The sequence below is a fragment of the Panthera tigris genome, chromosome A2 (assembly GCF_018350195.1).
Source record: "Panthera tigris isolate Pti1 chromosome A2, P.tigris_Pti1_mat1.1, whole genome shotgun sequence".
In the NCBI taxonomy this organism is placed as follows: Eukaryota; Metazoa; Chordata; class Mammalia; order Carnivora; family Felidae; genus Panthera; species Panthera tigris.
In genome coordinates, this window is record NC_056661.1 from 87,061,751 (window position 1) to 87,082,900 (window position 21,150).

Sequence of the window (21,150 nt, forward strand, 5' to 3'; positions counted from 1 at the left end):
GACTTTACCAATGTAACACCCAATATCCAGGTAAGAAGTAAATAATTCATATTCATTCAGGGACTTCGATATATCCATATGCATTTCTGTGATACGTGAGCAGTATCTGTCTATAACAAATATCAAAACTACAAAGGATAGCACCATCTAAAATCCTTACACAGACTTCACCCACAGAAAATATATTCTGGGTAAACCAAACTCAACAAAACATACTGTAATTCCTTTCATCTTACCTAGTACTTTTAATTTCACATAAACTATTTCTTAATAAATCTACCACTTAATTCTCACCGACTCTCCCTGCGGGAGAACTGGCACGAGGTTTGTATTTACTCCTGGGTCCTATTTAGCAACTTTCTTCATGAATCATGCCTTATGACCACTTTTTATTTATTAACCACACAGGGATATGTGACTAATGTCACTATTGATAATACTTTGTTACTGGCTGAAAAACCAAAGCTATGAGCTGGGTCAGGAAAAACTGGCTCAGCCACTGCCTCTTTTTTGTATTTGCTCTGGATATGAAATGAATACAGCCTCCAGGATGATCATTTAAAACATTTCATTTTTGTTATGCTCTTCTACAATTCTATCTCAATTTTCTTTCACATAAGTTAGAAAAAGAATCAGAAAGGTGGGGTGTGAGGTGAATATGCATAATGAATATACTACATACACGCCAATAGCAAAACTATTGGCCATGAATCTTGTAAAAATGCACAGATGCAACCATCTTCTAAATTATTATAACTAGAGATCAAAGGTATAGAAGACAGGATTTGGAGTGAATGCAACCTATCATGATAAACCATATATTTTATGCTAATTAAGACCAACTTCTTTCTTCTGTGTTAACATCATCCTAGCATTTATTGATATCCAAACTCATGCCATTCCCAAAGATTTTTCTCCTTAGGACATGTTTCCATCTAACCTTCTTCATTTATATCAGTCTTCACAAAACATTGATAAAATAATTTTTAGGTTAGAAGGTACTTTCACAGTTTCGTCATCCCATTTGATTCTCTCAAAAACCCAGTAAGATATACAGCGAAAGCACCATTACCATCCCTATTTTCAAATTAAGGAGACTGAGGCACAGACAGTTACCATTAGTATAAGTGGAAGGAGAGACCTCTGACTCTACATCTGAAGCTATGACAACTCTGTATTTAATTGGTTATAATATCGAAATACAGATAGACTAACACTCTTTATCCCACTTTTTTATATGGATAGATATATGTTCAATGCTCAAATCTACATTTATAACATCAACATCTGCTAGGAACAATCTTCGGCCATATTTATGCCTTCACTTCTGTATCTCCTCACCAAACATCCTCTGATTACACGGCCATTCTCCTTGGCTTCTGTGACTGTGTCACTCTTTACTGGGTCTTTGAATACCTACCCCATCTGCCAAGCTCCCTTGACTGAATTTCTGGGGTTTTCCATGTATGTTGGGATTTCTTCTTTGACATGGGGCTTTGCTCATTTGTTTTTTCTTCTTTGAGCTCCATGAGCAAGAAGGTTATTTTTGCCTTCTCTGTAACCTCATTAATGCAGGATGGTGAGAGATAAGGAAAGAACAGACATCGACAGAGGGCAGAGGCTGCATCTAGCAGGACTCTTCTCCCTTTATTCTCTTTCCTTCACTTCTGTCATGAGAATCAGAGCTATTTTTCAAGGAAATCCTTGGGTAGAATATTATAAACTTGCAATAATCACACCAATATTATCCTCTTTAGAGTACTGGCTATAAAGTTGGCCATAATTTTTAACTATTCATAAACACTTAAACACTTGCCTGGTACCGTTAATCTCAACTCAAATCTTGACTGAAAAGTCTTACAAAGCAGAACAGCAACTTGCTATAATTTTATTTGTTAACACAATTTATCTTACACCTGTAGAACACATTAAAGATACAGGCATTGCCTCAACAAGAGTAAATGTGTCATCACTTTATCCACTAAGCTTGCTTCTCAGTTAGGGAGAAATTCAATATTTTCCCACTGCAGGTGGAGTGCAGTGGGAAATCAGCAAGAAGATGCTCTATATCTGATACCAATTTTCTACCTTGTCTCATTCCCTCTCTGCCTTTTCCCCCTTTAAGCTCTAATGATCTCTCCTCCTGTTAAACACTGTTTAAGGACATGCCACATCCAAAGATAGAGAAGGATGGAGGATAGAGGAAAAGGAAAAGTCATTGGCATTTTATGTAATTCAGCTCAAACTTTTTATATGACGCTGCAACTTCTACCTCTTTTTGGGGAAGAGACATTAGACTTGTGGTCTCAGGTGCCATCTTGATAACAAAGGAGGTAAGAAAAATATTTGTCTTTCTCCCATAGAACATAAACCATCGCTATGAAATGAATCCCTGGAATAATCCAGTAAGCCACGTCTAGAGAGCCCTCGAGATTTATCTGATGGGGGTCAGGCGGCAGTTCAGAGGTGTTACAGTATTTATATACAGCACTGTTTATATTTTGAAGGACCATGTACTCACTTGCAGTATCAATCAACTAATTGATCCATTAGTAAAATCGTACCATTTCTGGTATCATTTAAGGTAGCAAAAGATTATCCTCTGAAATACCCCACCCTTAGTTTTTGGATACCTCTAAGACGTCCACTGAATTTCAGAGTGTAAAGAGTAAACGGGCTGTTCAGAGTGTGAAGAGTAGATGGGGCTAAATAGTCCTGCTCCAGCAGTCCTTCCCTTGCACTGAGTCACCTGCAGTGCCTACATTTGCTGCTTCTGGTTGCATCTCCGTGGTGACCTCTCAGCTGATTTTGCTGGCTAACATGCACAAGTGAGAACAGTCTATTTTCAGGTGACTGTATATCGTCTTTGTAGAAAAGCACAACATTGTGCATTTCAGCTAGTGCCATCACATCAAAAGGTTAAGAAAAACCAAAGGGAAATTTTGTGGTACTTTTCAGTCTAGAGTCCACATAGATAGAAGTTCTACTCCCACATCATCTAACACAACCCAAAAAATCAATTCCGGATTCCTCTGATTAAGAGAGGTAGTGGGGGGGAAAAAAAAAGATGTAGTCAAGGTGAGTCTGAAAACAATAATATGCATAGCATTTAGTTGCATTAGAGAGTTTGGGCATGCTTTGACCAGATTACAAACTCTCTAATGAAATATTAATATGATATATCTTCAAAAATATACTGATAGTGAACTATTGAAAACAAGTACCTAATAATGAGGTATAAAAGGTTGATACCAGGTGTAGTTAGAAGAGTGGCTCACCAAAACTGGCAGCTTATCCACTTGGCTACACAAGAAAAACAACCCATTTATTACACTCTTCTCCTGACATCCTTCTTTGTTCACAATTCATCACATCAAATTTTTTACATTTTGATACATTCGATCAAGCTTCTTAGAAATATGCATTTTGATACACACCATGACACATCTTCCCAATTCAAATAATTTGTGCTAATGTTAGGTGCTGTATTTTAAATCCTTCACAGATACACTGTCCATGTGTCTCTTAAACTCATGTTATCTACTGGGGAGTGCAGTAGGAAAACTATTTAAACGAAGAAAGTATTCGTAGCTTGTTAACTAGTCTAAAAATGAGAAATTTCTATGGTCCAAATCAGCGGATGACTGTCCAATAAAAATAAACAAACAAAAAAAAGGTCAATCATGGCATCTAAATTTGAGGCTTCCCTTTGTGTTTCTCCCTCTGGTAAAGATTATACCGATACTTTAAAAATACAGGTTTCTGTAACCAGGACAATTTAAAATCTTACACAATGGAAAAGTGGTTCTTATGTAATTGTTGTTACTACAACTGTTATCTGTCTTAGTGACTAATGACAGATAATAAATACTTCGTTCCAGAAAATTTATCCCAAATTACATTTGGGTCAGCAGTCACTTTCTCAATGTGTGGGTTTTGTTTGTTTGTTTGTTTGTTTACAGAAGAATCACCAAATCTATTCATGATTGGCTTTTACTGGTCCTGATGCAAAAGCTATCTTTTGATCATTTATTTATGACCAAATCCTGCTTTACAAGACATAGCTCAGAATAAAATATTTAAGCACTTTCTCCTAGATCTTCAGTTAAGCAATATGAATTTACACAAAAAGAATCAATGCTAGTGAATAGTATCCTGATACTTGAATCGATATAAATCAGTTTACAAGGATTGCTAATAAACGCTGAACATTTTTTTTTGCCAGACATAAAAGAAATTCTAATAATCAGTTCAACTAAAAAGCTAATTCATATCAGTCGTTAGTCATTTTAATTACACGGTGATGACTTTGTCATCATGGGCAAGAAATCATTTTGCTTCTCAGGAATTTCATTTTCCCCTCCTCCTCTCATCCCCATTGTGGACAACACCAAACCTATACTGCACCTCTCTCTGAAGCCCTTCTCCAACATCCGTGTTTCCCATCATGCATAAATTGGTATTCAAATACCTACTGCTAACTTGGATTCAGCCCCTCCAGGCTATTTACAACCTGCTTCCTGTCCTCTTCTGTTGTGTCTGCTAGTGAGTGAACTTCTCATTAATAAAACCTAATATTTACAAGACAAAAATAACATCTCCAAGTTGGCATGCAATTTTGCACTATTCTCAGATGCGGTGAGTATGACATGCTAATCAGAGGCACTTAGAGTCTTAGGTCAGTTTGGCAATAATGTTTTTCAGCTGCATTTTAAGGGTCTGTGAAGACCAAAGATCTAGGTTAAAGGACTTGAATTTTTTTCTCTCTCTTTTTAACAAAAGGATCTAAAAAGGTGACCTACCTTTATGTGACAGACGTAGGCGGGGGTGAGGGGTATCTGCCGTGTGCCCTCCCGTCCAAAGCTCCAGTAAGTAACCCCACAGGAGCCAGGTGACCAGGTTCGCGGCCGATGCCATGCTGCCTGCTCACCGGGCAAGCCCTCCGATCCGCACTTTGAAGGCGGGTCTGAGTTTTACTTAGGACTCCCCTCCGGGGGCAGCGCGTGAGAGGCTTTGTCACAAATCGAACGCGTTGTCATCAGAAAGCACGGTCCCAACGTGCCATTTGCCAGGCTGTATTTGGCTATGTAAGACCTTTCTTCCCCGAGGACAGTTGTTTATAAGCCGGGAGCAGGAGGACATTCCAAGGAGTGAGTCTTTCGAGCCATGTCCTGTCCAGAGCTCTCTTCAGTAACTGTGCGGGTAGACTCCGGAGGAAACTGTGGGGTTTTTTTTTTTTTTTAGTCACTTCTGCAAGCGGTTCATTGAGGAAAAAAAAAAGCCCTGAGCACACGCACTACCTTCCCCCCGTGGAGCTCTTCTCTTCTGGCTCCTTGAAGCCTCTCCGAAGTCAGCCTCTTGCACTGACTTGCCAAACAGCTAGTTTTAATTCACCTTTCACCTTGCTAATTAAAAACAAGAAGTGCCATTCCCTCCAGGAGTTGCAGGATCCACCCAGCAGGGATGCGTTCTGTCAGCGAGCTGTGTTTACAGGGAAAGTTCAGGCAGGGTTGAGCTGTTTCTAGGAAGTGTTTCTGGTCCACGTGCCCCGCTCCCACCCGCCCTCCCAGTATTACTGGCCCCACGTCACTCAGCGCAGGAGACAAGTCCGCGCTTTGATGGGGAGCGGGGATCAGGAGGGAGAACGGGATATAATAGGCTGATTATTGAAGTACATACAACAGAAGAGGATGGAGCCTCAGGAAGGGCTTTTAAATGCTCGCTCACCAAGATTAACCCTTGAACACACGCAGATTCAGTTTAAATAATGGATGTGTCACCATCCAGCACCCACATTGATTTTTCTTCAGTTTCTGCTGAAATTGTATTTTTTTCACATTTATGGCTTTTTTTAATTGATTACATCTTAGTAATGTATTTTCAACTCTTGTATGTTTCTTGTATGTTTCAAGAGCCTGAAAAACATGTCATCTGTGATTGTTTCATCTGTTAATGTGTTACTACTAACAAATTATTTTACCTAGGCGAATTCTTCAAACCAATTAAAAGCAAAACCTTTTTTTTTTTTTAAAGCAAACCATAAATTTCAGCTCAAGTTTAAGAATACATTTTGAAGTAATTTTCTCCTAGATATGGTAACTATGGAAAAGTTGAGGTTTTCTATAGGACACATCCCAGTAAAGCAGGTATTAGAAAGCACAGGATGTGAAACACGTTAGGATTCCACTGCTATGCACTTTCCGAGTTTATTTTCCAAGAACTATGTTTGTGTAAATAAGCTTAACACAATAGGTCAACTTTACAATCTACTTTCAATCAATCTCAAAAACTAAACCAAACACTCTGCAGCGGTTGGCATGGAAATGAATGTTCCTATTTGAAGATACCAATAAACTTGAATAGGTATTTCATTTGATACTTGAGAGTTAAATGGTAAACAAATGATTTCAGCTATGATAACTTTTCTTAATTCTGTTTTTAAATGTTACTGTTAAGGGCACTTCTTGAGAATTATGTTCTTAAAATCATGTAATTATAACAAATAGATAACGCAGGTTACCCTGATACTTTGCGATACAAGCAAATGTAGAACCAGGCGTTATCTACCCATTTTCCTAACCATGACATGTATGTACTATTACAAGCAGAGTATATTTAGTAAAATGTAAATGTCACTGGATATTATAAATAATTAGATTTCCAAGGGCTACAAAAGATAACAAACTCTAAACATTATTTAACAGTAGAGCAACATGAAGTATTTAGAGACTTTTAACCTGGGGTGGTCTCTGTAGGCACATGCATATTTTAAAAGCCAGTCTGATGAGCCACAGACCTAAAGGTAACTCTAAGGGTGATATAATGTACCTCTGGAATCCTCTTTTACTCTCTTCCAGAATTGAAGTAACTAGGAAGTAAATAACAGCTTTTATATGTGTTATCTAATGGTGGGATTCCAGGAAAAGTAAAAGTAGTGTGTATAACTTTTATTACAAATACATGGTTAGTCTTATACAACTGATTTTCCACACAAGATTGTGCAGTGCCCGTTCTAACTCTATGATGGAGCTGAGGCAAGGTAAGGCATTATAACAATTTCATTAGGATATGAAATTCATATCATTAATGTCCTTGAGACAATAAATGTTATGAATGTAAATTACATAAGTACAAGCTACATGCAAAGATTCATCTTCAGTGTTAACCATCCTTCAGATTACGTTAGGGTATTTTGAAGTACGTGCCAGAATAACGAACTCCTGTGGATTTCTCAAAATGTGCTCTGGTTTATCCTTCGGTTATCAATGAATGTCATTGCTTATTCCCTTTAACTCCTCTGTGTGTCCTTCTACCTTTCTTTCTAGTCTATAATCTAAAGATGATGCCAAAATTAAAAAAAGACTATTAAAAATACTAAACATCCAGAACTAACCATTGCCTCGGCTGCTCCCATGTGATTTTATCAATGGAATGAAGAGTCTTTGAGAACAAATCCATCATTTGCTTCATAAAATAAAACAGGAAGAACCCTCCGGGGCAGAGTAACCTTATTATTTATCATCCAAATAAGAAATGTTTTAAGGGTAAAAGAGTCTTCTGTTAATAATCACATATGAACCCAGACCATTATATTCAAATCAGGACATCATGGTAAGCCAGCCTTCATGGGAGAGATTTCTAGGTACCCTTGGGAAACACGGAAATAGAAAAAAAAAATTAAAATACAAAACTGATTTGCCACCAATGGTGAGTGAATAGCTTCAGTGAGCCCAAGAGCTCTGGGACTAGCAACAGTATCTGCTGGTATTATTGTATTTGATGAGAAGAGCTAGGCTGCCGGTTTGAAGAGCCTTAGACAACATGGAAGACCAGGTAAGAAGGGAAATGGCAATTCTGCAGGTATTGCCTGCCAGGCCAAATGTCTCATTCCAAACCCTTAATCCATTGTTGCTAGGGTCACACAATGAGATAGTGAGGGAGAAAGGGGGTGGGGGGGGGGATTGAGTACTCATCAGGAGTTCCATAGTGGATTCTCTCACTGGTTCTCCACTTAATAGTCAAAGACAAACTGGCCTCTGAAATAAGCTTTCCCAGTCTGTGGTCCCAGACAATCTGTGGCTGAATCACACAGGGTATGTGAGAAAAGAACACATTCCTACATCCCACCTGATATTCCCAGTTTGTCTAAAGTTGTACCTACTAAAATTTGAGTTTTACAGTGATTCCTCTTAGGTCAGTGCTGTTAAAACATTAGACATCTGTTTGCTACTTTCACCATTTTTATCCTAAGAGCATAGTATTTGCAGATCTTATATGAACATGAACTAAACATAGGTTACGTTACTCTACTTGGTTTGTTTCCATTGCATAACATAGCCTCTCCTAACTAAATGCACACACTTTACCTACTGTGCTTTGGGAAACATCCTCTTGGGTGAACACAGAGCATCAATAAGTCAATGATGCTGCATTCTTTCCTATCTGTCACTAAGACTTACTTCAGCAGAACTTACTTATGTATAGCCAGTAAGAGATGTGCATACTGAGGACTAAGATATAAAGTGAGTCCCATGTCACTTTTAGAATAAAGTGGGATATGCCCTGAGCTTCTCCCCTTGAACTCTGTACACATAAATGATGCCATAAACAGTATTTATAGGCGAACAAATAGCACATCTCAAGAACATTATGATTAAAATCATTAATACATCAACATATCACAATAGAGAGGATGATGAGTCTTTTAGGAACTAAAGATAAACTTTCTTGATGGTGGTCAGGGCACTTGAGGTTTCTTAATCCTCCTACTCTGGCTAACGCTGCTATCTGGAGCGTCTCAAATGTCCCACCAATATGACCTGCTGCTGCTGAAGCTGCCACCATCACAATTACTGGGTTTTACAGGCCAAGATCCCTGATACATTCACTGGTTAGTCAGTCCAGATACCCTATATCACACACTCTGTGAGAGTTCCAGAAGTCTGGATTGACTGTTTCCCACATTCAGTGATTCAGGAAGATTGGAAAAAATTGACAAGTACATTATCTTGTACGTCATCAAGAGTAGTCCAAAGAATGACATCCCATCAATGAGTCCCATCCAGGATCCATTCCAGTCACTTGCCTGCAAGAGGTTTGGTTGATGCCATTTCTTACATCATCATTTAGATAGCTAACAATTCAATACACTGGCTTTTTATCTTTCTATGTTGATCAGCTATTCAAAAAAAAAAAACCCTCAAAATTTGAACAAAAATTATATTTTATAAAATTTTGAATTCTTTGTTTCTGACTTACACTAGGTTTATTCTAATTTTGTTTTAGGTCTTTGATAGTAAAGAAAAGCAGGATAAGCATTGTGAGTCGAGTATCAGCTTTTAAGTGATTTTAATCAAAGAGTAGCAATGTTCCTCGTGCCCTCTTTATGACAAAATAAAATTGTGTTTGCCATTAACTCTGAAATCCTTTATTTTTTTTTATTTTCATTTTTATTTATTTATTTATTTTGAGAAAGAGAGAGAGTATGAGTGGGGAAGGGGCAAAGAGAGAGGAAGAGAGGGAGAATCCCAAGCAAGCTCTGCGATCGGTTAGTGAGCAGACCCCGACTCGGGGCTCAAACTCACGAACCCTGAGACCATGACCTGCACAAAACCAAGAGTTATATGCTTAACTAACTGAGCCACCCAAGTACCCTGAAAATCCTTTAATGTGTTGGTCCTGAGAGGTTTTCCTATATTCTTCCTTATGAGTTAAAAAATAAATAAATAAAAAATAAAAATAAAAAATAAAAATAAAAAAATGTAACAGAAACTTCTCGAATATATCATAATTTATTGGTTTATGTCTGTTGTAACATACATTGGTGAGTAACTGGTGGCACCAATGAGGGATTGTTAGTAATATGTGACTGGTATCTGCACCATCTAGCACAGTACTTCCAACTGATTCCATTAATGGAATAAAATTAGTAATATAATTTAATAATGTTAATTTGTTGTTCTATGTATGCTAGGCACCTTGTAAGGCACATTCATATATAATCCAATTTAATCCAGACAACAGCCCCATGCCATAGAAACCGTCTTTACTGTCATTTACGCATAAGAATCTGGGATACAGATGTCAAGTAATTTGCCTGAAGTGAAAGATGGTAAGTGACAGACCCACCACTTCAAACCCAGACTCTAGGACCTGTGCTCCAACCGTTATATTTGTCTTCTTGGAAAATATTGTTTAGATAAGACTGCATAGTGACTCTTCCAAATCATTACACTAGAAGGAACTTACCTTTAATAAGTTAATAATGACCTAGGTAGAGTATTAGAGTATAAAGTCAAGGCAGTTGGTGCTTCAGGTGACACAAGCCTCTGTGACCGAACTCACCGGATGAAACTCTCCCCCTGAGGTTGTCACAGATGGCACAGCACACTCTGTTCATTCTGCTTCCAGTGTCCAGCTGCACAAATGTACTCATGTTTTAGTTGTCTAGATCTAACTCTTGTAGGCTGTTAGCTTTGTCTTCTTACCTTGGTAATTAGGCACACCCTGGAGCTAAATAATATAGCGGGCAGAATTATTGAAGACTAAATCTGCAAGGGAACTGAGCAAATAGCTTTTATTCCTAATAATATTCTTTATTCTATATTGAAAAGTATAATAATTGTGTAATAAATAGGTATTTTTAAAAAAATTGTCAGGTAATAATAGTTATTCTTATTTCTGGAAATATGTATGCATATATGTGCACACACACATATTTTTAGTTGCAATTCCAGGAGAACGACATTTCCAACAAAGTATTTAAGGGTAATAAATCACTTACAAATAGTTACTGATGTTTATATGATTTCGTCCAAGAGAGTCCAACGTTTTCAAACGACATTACCACTAATGTACCTAAAACAAAGGCAACGCTTTATACTCAGTTCTGTTAAGAAATGGACTCAGTATGAAACCAATAATAATTATGTCATAAACTACAGTAAAGAAGTTATCCCTCCACTGGCATCTGTAATCTCATTCTAGAATTTAAGACCATTTTATATTTTTAAGACCATTTATTTGTTTTCCAGGCAAGAAGTGATCCAATTTTTTCAAGGTCAGTTCCTGGATTATTTACTTTTTTTAAAAAAGGAGAGAAGGAAAGAAAGAAGGGAAGAAAGTGATAATAACAGTAATTCAATGGAATTGAATTGATAATTCAGTATAATTTTAAAACATATTTTCTTAGTTTCAATTCTTAAGTCCTCTTTCATTTTCTCTGTGCTCTGCATTGTTTTTTAACTATCACTGCTAAAGCCAGATCCAAACCAGTTGGCATGAAGTAATTTACTCAATAAATATTTAAATGGGTGAAATAAATGATAAAAGGCATGTTATATGGCTTAATATAGAGACCCAAAATCAGTTTCTTTCTGTTAATTATTTGAATAATTTCTTTAATTGTCCACTTTCTCTTGACTGAATGACCAATATGTAAGCCTGAGTGAAGAAAACAGTTGGGTCCCATTATGAAAGAAGAATAGGAAGGAATTAGATGAAGCCAGCGCAATTATGCCTTAGTCAGCTGGCAAGAACCTGAACAAAAAGGCCAAATGTTTTATAATATTTTATAGTATCTTCAATTGTCATACAGTTGGCAAATGGATAAAAAACTTTATGCCATCAACTCAATGTATATACCTGTTTCACATTAAAATAAATGGAAACAAAACACTAAAGTTGTGAAGAATCTGACAGAAAATCAAAATATTCAAAATAAATCAGATTTTGGCTATGAAAGTGACTTTTAGAGTTCAAAGGAATCACAATGACGAAAGAGAAAAAACCTGGCAGAAATCCTACAAAATCTCTTTTCCAAGGATCTCCTTTCCTTAACACCATTCCAAGTAGCCATCTACAGAAGAGAGAAAACAATACATAGATAAAAAGAAAAAGTGATGTTGAGCCCATTCGTGAGATCCCCGAAGATGAAACAAGAATCTCTAAACTCATCATTTCATGTCGTTTTTATTTAGCTTCACTATAATTTCCACAAGTGACTTGGCAAAATTATTATTGTGCACAAGCCAGCTTTTACATAAGGCAAAATTTCAGGTATAGCGCCTTTTTATTTGAATCAGTTGTTTCATTACTGTGATTAGTTTTGATGGGCAGTAGGAGTGGTTATTTTGCATTACCAGGTAGTTTGGGCCGAGATCTCCCAGGACATAACACCAGCACCATGTGGAGGCCAAGACTGGTACTACATGTTTTCATTTGTAAATGAAACTACTTTACAAACCTGCTCCTGCTCGCAATTGGTTCCCTCTTACAAAACAAAAGGATGTGCTTTATCCAGTGATAATGTGACCCTTTATATTCTGAGCATAGCCACTTTTCATGACTGATAAAAATGGGTCTTGCCGGTTAAGGGAAAATAATCTAAGTTTTCTTGGAGAACATTTAAGAAACATTAAGACTTCTGTTTAGAAAATATTTACGAAAAGGCTTTGAATTTTGAAGAGACCATAAATGTCTCAAACATTTCTAACCATAAATGTGTCAGAAAAAAGGTAATAAATAGGAAAATATGTCTTGTGAAGACATATTGGTTAGAATTTAGCAAACTCAGTAGAAAATTTCATAGTTTGTAGAACTCTAAATTTAATCATTCCTGATTTTATGACTATGGTGCCTCATACCTAAAGCATCTCTAACATTACAATTACTATGGGATAATATTATAATTGCATACAAATATCTTTTCTTTATATGCTCTCATGTGTGTAATAGTAATCAGTTATGCAAAAATATGAACAGAAAATATCAACGGCTCTACACTCCAACCTCACTCTGCTTGCTGACCAAAACAAGCAAACCCGCCTTCCCCCAGAGATCTAAACAGAAAGAATATTTCAAGCTAGGATTTCACTTTGTATTAGATAAGACTAAGAAATTAGCATTTTTCCAAGGATAAATTAGTATGTGCATAGAGCTATGCCTAAAATCAATTACAGGGGAATTTTAATAAGTTGCCTAATGATGACGATGGATCATTTACCATTGTAAGGAAAAGTATAAAAGTGGAATTTTAATAAAAACTGTACATTTTGAATAAAATTTTATTTATTTTACTTTCTTAATGTTTATTTTTGAGAGAAATAGGGGCAGAGAGAGAGGGGGACAGAAGATCCAAAGTGGGCACTCTGCTGACAGCAGCAAGCCCAACAAGGGGCTCAAACTCACGAACTGCAAGATGATGACCTGAGCCGAAGTCAGATGCTTAACCAATTGAGCCACCCAGGCATCCTTGAATGAAATTTTAATAGCTAAACATTAAAGCTAATTGGTGCAACATATTCTTACAGTAAGCCTGGTAAACTGTATCTTGGACTAAAATAAAAGAAACAACAATGTGTGTTAAAAATAAAGGTGAAAATTGAATTAGAGATTCATTGAGTGATGTAAGTTTTCAAATAAAAAGTCTGCTTTACCAATTATTTTCAATGAAGTAATTTTTACAGCATTAAGAACATGATATACCAACTATTTCTTTCTGATTACCTGGTTAGGGTGCCTGGGTGGCTCAGTCGGTTGTGTCCAACTTCGGCTCAGGTCATGATCTCGTGGTTCATGAGCTGTGAGCCCTGCATTGGGCTCTGTGCTGACAGCTCAGAGCCTGAAGCCTGCTTTGGATTCTGTGTCTCCTTCTCTCTCTGCCCCTCCCTTGCTCGTGCTCAGTCTCTCTCTCTTTCTCTCTCTCTCAAAAATAAAAACATTTAAAAATTTTTAAAAATTATGCAAATTTGCTTCAATTTCCAGAATATTGTTTTTAACTACAGCAATATTAGTGTATGTATGAGAATAACGCAAATATAATTTCCCTAGTCTTGATAAGCAATCAAGTAAACTAAATGTTTTTCCTAGAATTTTCTGTTATTTCTATTATTCAGTTCATAATTCCTTGCATCAATTTAATTATATTCTATAGGATCAAATAATTTCTCTCTGTTGCATAATCCCCAACCTCATAAAAAATGTAGTAACATTTCCCACCATAAAAATAAATCTCCCCCTACCCTTACTTATCCTCCAGCTGGAGATCCATTTCTGAGTTCGAAGTTATAGTTAAATTCTGTCAAAATATTACCTATACTTTGTCTTTATTTGTTCACCTCTCATTTTCTCTTGAATGTATCCTATGAGTTTGAATTAGGTTTGTTGCAGGCAGCAGAAAAAACCCCAAATGACAGTGGTTTAAATATGACAAATCTGACTTCTCTTTTAAACATGGTCCAGGGGTGTGTCTAGGGCTGGTGTTTCAGAACAATGAACAGGATCTTATTGTTTATCCATCCTCAATAGGTGGTCTCCATCTCAGAGTCTAAGATCTGGGACTCACACCTCTTTGCAGCCAAAACTAAGTAGGAATTAATGAAGGACATGCCCTTTGCATTTAAGGATACTTCCTGGAAACCCTCATATTCCTGACCTCTAAATTTTTAAGTCCTATAGGATTTAGACCTACCACCTCATCTCTTCTGTACCTATATTCACCTCGTGTGGTGCATTTGCCACATGTGGATTTGGCTAAGCTGAATTACCTCTCCCAGAATTCCCTTTTTGTCTATTTCCAGTTAGGCGGGGCCATACAGGAAACTCTTGGGAAATTTGCAGGGTGGAAAAAACAAACAAAAAAACCCAAAACAACAACAAAAAACAACCAACCAACCAAACAAAAAAAAACAGCAATCATTTTGTAACACACATATTGTCTTTTATATGCAACTACTCCACCTTCCCAAGAAACTCCTTCAGGTTTTCTGTCTCCAAGGTCAAGGGTGTATCTTCATCACCATAACTAAGAGGCTTGGCTTCTTCCAGACACCCACATCATGGTCAGAAGCAACAAGTGTGGACACTGAGTTCAGCCCATCTTCGCTGGATTCAAGTTCTTATTTGGTTCCAGCTTGTTATTTGCCTCTACTTCTCTTCTGCCTGCCCACTGTACTTCAAATTCTAGTCTCAGCTATGAAGATACCAGCCTTACAAAGACCTATTAACAAGCTTCGGCAAATGTGTAGGGTTAAATCCCTGTAACAAATCCATACATACCTCCTAAAAGGTCCTACTTCTTCCACTGAACACTTACTGGTACATCCTCTAGTAATCTCATCCAAGACCATGGCTTTTCACAAAATCTGTTCACTGAGGATGCTAAATTCACATAAAAACAGAAACAAAACAAAAACCCTGAACCCCTTCAGTACACTCAAATAGATTTGTATATCTAATTACCTTCTAGATATTTCCACTTGGATGTTTAATAAACATGCTCAAAGCAGAATTTTTGGTTTCTGACTTGCTCTTTGCCCCTTCAGTCTGCAAACCTACTACCCCCATCTCAGTAATTGGAAAGGTCTAGGTATCTTCCCACCAACGTTTTTCCAATCCATATCAACAAGAGTAAAAGTCAAATCCTTATAAGTGGTCTGTGAGGTTCTCCCGGGTCTGGCCCCTGCTACATCTTCTACCTTATCTATCATTCCTCTTCTCACACCCCTGCAATCAGACTAACTTTTTTTTGACAGTTCTCAGCCTGGCTAAGCACACTCCCATCTCATAGCCTTTGTACTTGCAATTTCCTCTGTGTATAAAGCTTTTCCCTCAAAAATCCAAGTCATATACCATACTAACTCTACATTTGTATTACAAGCCAAAGGTTAAAAAGTTTTAATTACTAAGAAATAAATGCTAAGCATAATTATAATTTATAATGTTAAACAACTAATTTCTTATATTTCAGCCGTCTATAAATATCTAGCGTGATATGACAGAAGAATTTTTTTCAGACCAGTATTTAGGGTAAAAAGGCATATTTTGAACCCTGCTTTAATCCCGCGTGGCTGGCTGCCCTTATTACCTTTTACTGAGCATTATTTTCTAGGATCTGTAATAGAGACAAACAAAATGAATAAGTGTTTTGAAACCGATATAATTATATTTAAAGCTTTAACACAAAAAATGCTATAATTTTCGATATTGTTTTTGTACTAACATTAGCACCTTAAAATATTTAAATAAGTTCCATTTCAATTTTGGGGGTATGAAAAGATCTGCATAAAGGTCTATAAATATGTTTTTTTTTTAAATTATTGCTAGCATTTGAACAATGGGTTAAAATATTTTTTTTATTAAGAACTATCTCTTATTAGGTACTTCTGGAAATAACATTACAAAAAGGATGATTGATTTTTCAAGATTTAAATAACTTGGCTCTTGTGTCATTTCTAATGTTCTAAATATTCAGAGGCACTACTGTAGATATGGAATGCCTCCTGTGTATTGTTGAAGAGATGTAGGTATGAGGCAACCCAATACCTCTCCATTCCCATTAATGAAATGAATGACCTTTGCAGAAAGACAATCTAGTCTCTCAGAATAAAAAAGAGCTCCAATCCCACAATCGATATTGGAATAGTCGTCTTTAACACATTTTCAACAAGGTCAGAATCTAAAGGAGTATAAAATGCTTTTGAAAACTATGCTGAATAATTAAATCTTCAGAGCAAAATATTGTATAAAATCTGCACCATAGAGTAATTTCATTTATTTGAGGGATTTGTTTCTTTATAAAAAATACACTAATAAGGAGATTTTTTATTTAAAAACATTTTTTTTAATGTTTATTCAATTTGAAAGAGATAGGGACAGAGGGTAAGCAGGGGAGGGGCAGAGAGAGGGAGACACAGATCCAAAGCAGGCTCCAGGCTCTGAGTTGTCAGCACACAGCCCAATGTGGGTCTGGAAGTCACAAACCATGAGATCATGACCTGAGTCAAAGTCAGACACTTAACTGACTGAGCCACCCAGGCACCCATGGAGATTTTTAAAAAAATATATATTACTTACACTTTGGGAAAATGGAATATTTGTTTTTGATAATATGTATATTCTTAGATTATCTGGCATTATATAAGCCATTATGTATACACCATATTATATATACCATTAGAAGCCTGGCATAAAAACTCATCTCAATGTATTCATGTCAATTTACTCATTACTGAAGAGTGAAAGAACAAATGAATGAAATATACCGTATACTTTAAAATTGGGTAAAGTTTTTTTTTAAATTTTTTTAACATTTATTTATTTTTGAAGGGGAGGGAAGAGAGAGGGATACAGAAGATTGGGAACAAGCTCCTCACTGTGAGCACAGAACCCCATGCGGGGCTCGAACTCACAAACAAACTGTGAGATCATGACCTGAGCTGAAATCAAGAGGCGGCCACTTAACCAACTGAGCCACCCAGGCCCAGGCACATCATAGGGAAAGTTTTATTATTCGCAGAAATAGATGATTAGACATAAAGACTTTTGGGGGCAATGGATATATTCACTACCTTGATTTATAGTGATGGTTTCATGACTATATGTGTCCATGTGTCAAAACTTATCAAACTGGACATATTAAATATGTGTATTTTGTTGCCTGTCAATTATACCTTAATATAACAGTTTAACCATTGATAATTAAAACATTTGTATAAATTTTTGACTTATAAATTTTTTAGAATATACTCATTGAAGATAACCCTAATAATACAGAAGAAATTTTGAAAAGAAAAACATCTTAAATCATCATGCTGTATTCTGGATATAAAGTGAAACGGTCATTTAAAACTATTTTTGCCATGAACATATACTCCTCATATAAAGAATATTTTGTCTAAAAATAAACTTTTTTACCTTTCAGCAATGAGTGACCAAGACCTTGCTTTGTTGAGAGCAGGGCTTTAAAGTTCACCTCTGCCTCCCTACAACAGGACAATGAGGGTTTCCCACCGCTCTGGTCTACAGTCTCAGAGTACATCATGTTCAATACCCATCCTTCTCAAAGGCAAGTACTCACTCTCCTTTGAAAGAACTCTGTAATTTTGGAGCTTATTCTTTTTTGAACTAACCACTGTCTGCCTGCCACCTCCTAATACCTCCAATCTTTCAGCAATGACTATGACACCTAGCTCATGCATCCTAAATGATTTCAGTATTTAAATAATAGACTTGTCCAAAAACACTTTAAATCCCTTGACCTTCTAATCACCAATGATTAGCCTCTCTCTAGGTTTCAATCTCATGGTTACAATCTGGACATTTGTACTATAAAATTGCTCTGTTTCCAAAAGCATTAATTCTATAACCATCCCCTGGACAAAACTCTGCCACAATTTTAGTTTCTCAGTCCTTTGATTTCTAATCCTTCTAATCCTGCATTTTCTATCTCAGGAACCAGACAGCAAGTATTTCAGGTTTTGTATGCACAGGCTCTTTGTCACAACCACTCAACCCTGCCATTGTAAGTGCAAAATCAGCCGCAGACAATATGTAAACAAATGGGTATGGCAGTGTTCACAACAAAAAGCTTTTTTTATGGACACTGCAGCTTGAGTTTCTTACAATTTTTACATGTCTTAAAATATTACACACCTTTGATATCTTTTCAACTATTTAAAAATGGAAACTTTTTTAGCTGCAGGCTGTACAAAGACAGGAGGTCTACATCCCCTGCTATCTATCTCAAGAGGACTTTTAGATTACACCTCTTTTTTATTCTTCAGCCATTTGGCAAAACCCCAACTTTAGGTTAACCCGATTACCTGTTTTCTCCATGACTAAACTCAAAGTAGCTAGGCACTACTACAGAAAGTTATGGCAGGGAGGAAAGATGTTACATTGAAGATGCAAACACTGGGGACCTGGGTGACTCAGTCAGTTAAGCGTCCAACTCTTGATATCAGCGCAGGTCATGATCTCACGGTTTGTGAGTTCGAGCGTCCTGTAGGGCTCTGCACTGACCGAGTGGGGTCTGCTTGGGATTCTCTGTATCCCTCTCTCTCTGTCCCTCCCCTGCTGTCTCGCTCTCTCTCTTTCAAAAGTATATAAATAAACAAAAAAAGATGCAAACACTAACTCAGCTGGACTTTTCATACTCCCTGGCGATCTCAGCAAGTTTTACTAGTAAACTCATGGTTCCACTCTTCTCAGCACTTTTTTGCAAAGATTTTCTTCTCAAATGTGTAATCCATCCCACCCTCTTCCAATCTGCCTCAGTCATAGCAGATATCTGGATGACTGTTTCATAGAAAAAACTAGAAACTTGTCTCACATACTTTATCTTTCTTCTGTCTGGTTAAATTACATGTGGTGTCCTTCACCTGCCATTAGCATCTCCAACTGTACATTGGACTCTCTTTCCTTCAGCCTTTTATGAGCTTTACCTGTCCATCGTTTCTCTTTCTCTTTCAATTGCTCTGAAAGTAAATGTTTGAATATCCTCAATTCTCTCCATCTTAAAACAGCAACAACAACAACAACAACCATCTTCCTTCTAAAACCACATCCCCAGTACTATCTGCACATTATCCTCTTTCCTATAACACTTTTTTTTAATCCCCTTTAATCTTTTTTATTCTTCATCTTTCTTTTCAATTTACCTATAGTCAGGCCACCCCTCCTACCATATCACCAAAATAGGTGAGTAATGTTCTCCATGTCACTAAATCCCTACTCCTTTTTCAGTTCTCATTAAAAAAAAAAAAAAAAAAAAAAAAAAAAAAAAAAAAAAAAAAAAAAAAAAAAAAAAAAAAAAAAATTAATTAATTAATTAATTAAGAAAGAACAAAAATGAAGAAACCAAGAACATATAACTCTTACATCAAGATTCAACATGTTCTATAACCATTTCCTTCTGTCCATTTAAAGACCTACTTTTTGGGGGTGCCTGGGTGGCTCAGTTGGTTAAGCCTTTGACTCCTGCTTTCAGCTCAGGCCATGATCTCATGGTTTGTGGGGTTGAGTCCCGCATAGGGCTCTGTGCCGACAGCACAGAGTCTGCTTGTGGTTCTCTCTCTCCCACTCTCTCTCTTTGCCCCTCCCCATCTCAAAATAAATACATAAACTTAAAAAAGAGACTTACTTCTTTTCAACTGCCTAATTTACAAACATTTAATTCTCAATAAAAGAATGCTTTGAGCATATCTTTAAAAAAAATCATTATCAATATTCTTTTCACAACAACCTTAGAAATAATGAGACATTAACCATTTTTTTTTTCCAGATAAGTATATTATCTATTGCTGAGGAATAATATTATCACAAACTCAAGGTTCGAGAACACATTTGTTATCTCATAGTTTCTGTGGGAGGAGTCAGGCATGGCTTACCTGTTTTCTCCACTTAAATTCTCCCAAGGTTGCCATCCTAGTTTCTGTCAGAGCTGAGGTCTCATCCTAGACTAAGGGAAGGATTGACTTCCAAATTAACTCAGGTTGTTGGTAGAATTCAGCTTCTTTTGACATTGGAATAAGGGCTTCAGTCTCTTACAGGTTGTCCCTAAAGGCTGTCCTCAAGTCCTATAAATTGTCATCATGTGGGATTCTTCAACATCATCACTAGCATCCTCAAAGTGAGTGAAGGAAAAAGACACTCCAACAAAATGACCAGTACAATCTCATATAAGATAGTCACACAATCAATACGTATAGACATGTACGTCCCTTCACCTTAGCCACACTCTATTGCCATATTCCACAGTTACATCACATATAAGATAGAAATGCACCCTGAGTCAAGAGAGGCACATTGTACTTAAGGGGAAATTATAAATGTCCATTTCAAATTATGTGAGTTATCTCTTATTTGACATTCATCCTATTCTTTAAGCAGCTGTTTTGCAATAATTTACCATTTGAGAGGCACTTTCCATTTTAAAGGGCTTCCAATCAGTTATCAGTAATCTTTTGGAAAAAAGAGGTATAATAAAAAGGTAATTTTAAGATCTATACATGCAAAAAAAAAATAGTTTGGTCATATTCACTTTGGCTATTTTTATAATTTTTTTGAGACTGCCTCTATTCAAGACTGTCTGTATTTCAGCGAGGGTGGTTTGCTGTTGTCTTCTGTTAGCAGACTCCAATCAAGTTGTGACCAAAGTTACATCTGACATAACAATGTACTGTTTTCATAAATACAATGACACTTTGAGGCCACTTTTTTATAAAAGTATTCATAATTGTACCTTAAACACAATTGTAGACTGTCAGCTTACCCAGTGTTTACATAAGGCAATTCTCACAGAATACCAAGAATAGCTTTACGTTAAGTAGCAGATGATATTACACATATGTATGCACACAAACACGGTCT

The 21,150-nt window shown here is 36.6% G+C and overlaps 1 protein-coding gene across 1 annotated transcript in view; it reads right to left on the minus strand.

Moving 5' to 3' along the window:
* Nucleotides 1–5,482, minus strand: part of SEMA3E (semaphorin 3E) — a 244,938-nt gene extending 239,456 nt beyond the window's left edge. The window contains exon 1 of the mRNA XM_007076776.3: nt 4,803–5,482. Coding sequence (XP_007076838.3) covers nt 4,803–4,917 — 115 coding nt within the window. The 5' untranslated portion in view covers nt 4,918–5,482. The remainder of the gene's footprint in view (nt 1–4,802) is intronic.
* Between the last annotated feature and the right edge of the window lie 15,668 nt (nt 5,483–21,150).